The 3,370-nt window shown below is 60.0% G+C and overlaps 2 protein-coding genes across 2 annotated transcripts; both read right to left on the bottom strand.

Moving 5' to 3' along the window:
- Window positions 1–305: 305 nt before the first annotated feature.
- Window positions 306–1,589, bottom strand: DQ04_14001000 (putative imidazolonepropionase; the record flags this gene model as incomplete). Its single annotated transcript, XM_009317073.1, has 1 exon — window positions 306–1,589. One exon carries the CDS (start codon window positions 1,587–1,589, stop codon window positions 306–308), a length of 1,284 nt encoding a protein of 427 aa, XP_009315348.1.
- Window positions 1,590–2,401: 812 nt separating this feature from the next.
- On the bottom strand, window positions 2,402–3,283 carry DQ04_14001010 (hypothetical protein; the record flags this gene model as incomplete). Its single annotated transcript, XM_009317074.1, has 1 exon — window positions 2,402–3,283. The coding sequence occupies one exon, from the start codon at window positions 3,281–3,283 to the stop codon at window positions 2,402–2,404; it is 882 nt and encodes a 293-aa protein (XP_009315349.1).
- Between the last annotated feature and the right edge of the window lie 87 nt (window positions 3,284–3,370).

The following is a 3,370-nucleotide window of genomic DNA, read 5'->3' on the forward strand; positions in this document are numbered from 1 at the left end:
TGCTGGGACTAAGACGTAGGAGACACAAGGCCACACGCCCATCCCACCTCAGTGCATCTGTCCCCGCCACTTCCCCCCGTTTCCCTTTACTCCCTTCACAATTTCTCCTGGTTCTTCACCACGCCACAGCTCCTTTTTTTTTTCCTTTCTTACCAGCAGTTCCCCCCATCCCGCCTCATCCCTAGTTCATCAGCAATTATAGCAAACAATCAATCAACAGAGTATGTCCCTCGCGTTTCCCTGTACACCATCCTTGTCATTTTGTTGTTGTTTGTTTGTTCCCCCGCTTCTTCACCCTGGAGGAGTTACGCGCATGCCGGGTTGCTGTAGACACGCTTGCCTTTCTTGTACACTGCCTCGATGGGCGGGTCAACCATTTGGTATACAACGTGCTCCCAGCGCGGGGCGTGCAGCAGCACGATGTCCGCCCACTTGCCCGCCTCGAGACTGCCGCAGCGGTCGCTCATCTGCAGGCTTCCAGCCGAGTTAATCGTCGCGGCGACGAGCGCCTCCTCCACCGTCATGTGCATCAGTACGCACGCCACGTTCATTGTGTGCGGCATGGACACGGAGTGCGCGTTGGGGCAGAAATCGCTGCCGAGTGCAACCGGCACATGGCCGTCGATAAGCTTCCGCGCCGGTGGCGGGGTGATGCGGAGGACGTACGCGGTAATGGGCAGCAGCACAGCGAAGGTAGGCTTCTTTCGCATGCAGGCGATGCCGGCGTCGCTGACGTGCTCGAGGTGCGACACCGCCTGTGCGCCGAGCTCACCAGCGAGCTCACCGGAGGCGACGAATGACAACTCGTCGCCGTGGAAGTTAAGCGCGAGACCGGCTGCCTGCCCCGCTGCTAGCACGCGGCGCGACTGCTCGTGGTCAAAGACGCCCTCCTCGCAGAAGACGTCAATATTGCGCACGTCGTTGCGCCCCGCCGCGCGCTCCTGCATCACGGACGGCAGCTGCTGCTCCACCACGTTCCGCACCGCCTCCTCCGCGGTCATGCCCGCCGGCACCGCGTGGGCGCCGCAGTATGTACTGACAACCGTCAGCGGCCCCTCGTCACCCGCCTGCTTCAGCACGCGCAGCATCTTCAGCTCCGTGTCGCACTCGAGGCCGTAGCCGCTCTTCCCCTCCACCGTTGTCGTGCCGAAGGCGAGCATGCGGCGCAGGCGCTTCTGCAGCTGTGCCCTGAGCTGTTCCTCGCTCGCGGCGCGCGTGCAGCGGGTGGTGAAGCCGATGCCGCCCCCAGCCCGCTGCACGTCCATGTAGCTCGCGCCATTCAGCTTCAGCGTGAACTCGTGGGAGCGGTCGCCGTCCCAGACCGGGTGCGTGTGGGCGTCAACGAAGCCCGGCAGCAGCACCTTCCCCTCGCACGGGACCGTCTCGCTGAGTTTGCACTTGTGGGTCGCGATGTAGGCCTGCACCTCGTCGTTGGCGCCGACAGCAGCAATGTTGCCGCTCTGCGTGTCGACGAGGAGTGAGCCGTGCGGAATGATGGCGATGCTGTTGCTCTGCTCCCGCCCAGCGAGGTGACGCTCGCCGTTGCGCACCACCTGCACCACCTGCTTCGCGTTTCGGAAGAGCAGCATATGTGATAGTATTCTCTTCGTTGTGCTTCGCTCTCTGAAGTCTTGCTGTAGGTATGTATTTCTGTATATTTGTTTTCCGTCTCTCCGTTCCCCTTGCTCTCACCTCCTGCCGGTATGTTCTCTTCTCCCTCTTTTCCTTTCGCTATTGACTCACCCTTTTGCTTCCGGTGGCTTTTGAGTACTTCACTGTGGTTGTATGTCGCGTGTGTGTGTGTGTGTGTGCGCCGCCCCGTCAAGCTGCCTGTTCGTGTGTAGATGACTTGCTAAACCTGCACGCCCAAGGGAGACGCCAACACGGAGCAGAGGAGCGTACGGCAATACGCCCACAGAGAGAGAGAGAGAGAGAGAAAGACATACAGACAGCAGTAGCATCACCCGTAGCACGCCCACACAGACACAGAGTCACTCACTCACTCACTTTTGTCTTCACCACCCGCAACAGCAGCCGAACACGCACACGGCCTGGCCTCTGCATTCTCAGCAGCCACCACCACGGCAGCTGGAGCAGCAGGGAATGAACGCACTCCACACCCCGCGTGAGTCCACTGCAACGGACTACAGCTCCGCCTCACTCGCACTCAGAAGATCATAGCAAACAAACATAAAAAAAGGGTAGACTAGTAACTAGAAAAAAAAAGCAGGGCAAGGAAGCTACATGTGGACTAAACGAGAGTCCCCTGGCAACTTTCCACTGGTGATAGCGCAGGCTCTTCCTTTCACTGGGTGCTCCCCCAACTTCTCCCGCTGCAGGCGCCCCCTTACCCACCCACCCACACACACACACACACAGACGTCAGTTTTGTGATTCCTGATTAGTCGTTCTTAAAGAACGGATCGAGCGCAACCGCCATGGCCGCTTTGGCACGCTCCTTTGCCACGGTGCGTCCCAATGGCGTGGAGGCAAGTAATTGCGGAATGAGCGCAACCACCTCGGCTGCTGCTGCTGCTTCCGCTTCCGCCTCCGCCTCTGCCGGTGTATGTTCAGCGAGCCGGCTTTCCTGCGCGGGAACAGCACGATTGCTGTTGCTTCTGCTGTCGTCTCTGTCGCCACCACGACGTCCTTGCGGCACCGCCGTTTGACCAAAAGAACTGGACGGCGTTCCGGTACCCTCCACCGAAGCACGGGGAGATGCGGCGTCTGCCACTTGTTGGAGCTGTTGGAGTTGAAACAACGGCCGCAGTGTGGAGGAAAAGAGCCGATGTCTCTCCTCAGCTATTCCCGGTGAAACGGTGGGGCACTTGTGGTGTTGCTTCTTCTGCTTCCACCACCACTGAAAGGGAGGAAAGGGGGACACGAACTCCGAGTCTAGCGGAACGCTGCGCTCGTCCCCCATCTGCAGGTACGGCCCAGGATCAAGCGCAGCCAAAACATGCTCCTTACACCCACGAAGCGACGCCGCAGGAGCAAGTGTGGCAATAGCATTACAAGCACTACTGCTGTTGCTGATGTTATTCGTGCCATTGTAGATGCTGCCACCATCACTACCCGACTCGTGTGGTGCAGCGAAGGCAGTCGTAACAAGTTGGCACAACAGCATACGCTCCTGAATTTCCGGCTTGTAGGAGCGATGGAGCGCGAGAATGGGCGACTTTGCGTCGCGGTAGCCGCTGCGTGTGTGTGGAGCACCAGCCGCAGAAGTGGAAGAGGTTGTGTGAGTCCCGCAGAGAAGTGCCCGTCGCACAGCCTCCGCCATCGCCTGCTCCTCATCTGGCGGCGCAATGCGGTGCGGCGACAGCCCCGGGGGGCGCTCTCTGTACGGCGCGGCGAAGGCCGCAACGTG

The sequence above is a fragment of the Trypanosoma grayi genome (assembly GCF_000691245.1).
Source record: "Trypanosoma grayi strain ANR4 Tgr_1400_V1, whole genome shotgun sequence".
NCBI lineage: Eukaryota > Euglenozoa > Kinetoplastea > Trypanosomatida > Trypanosomatidae > Trypanosoma > Trypanosoma grayi.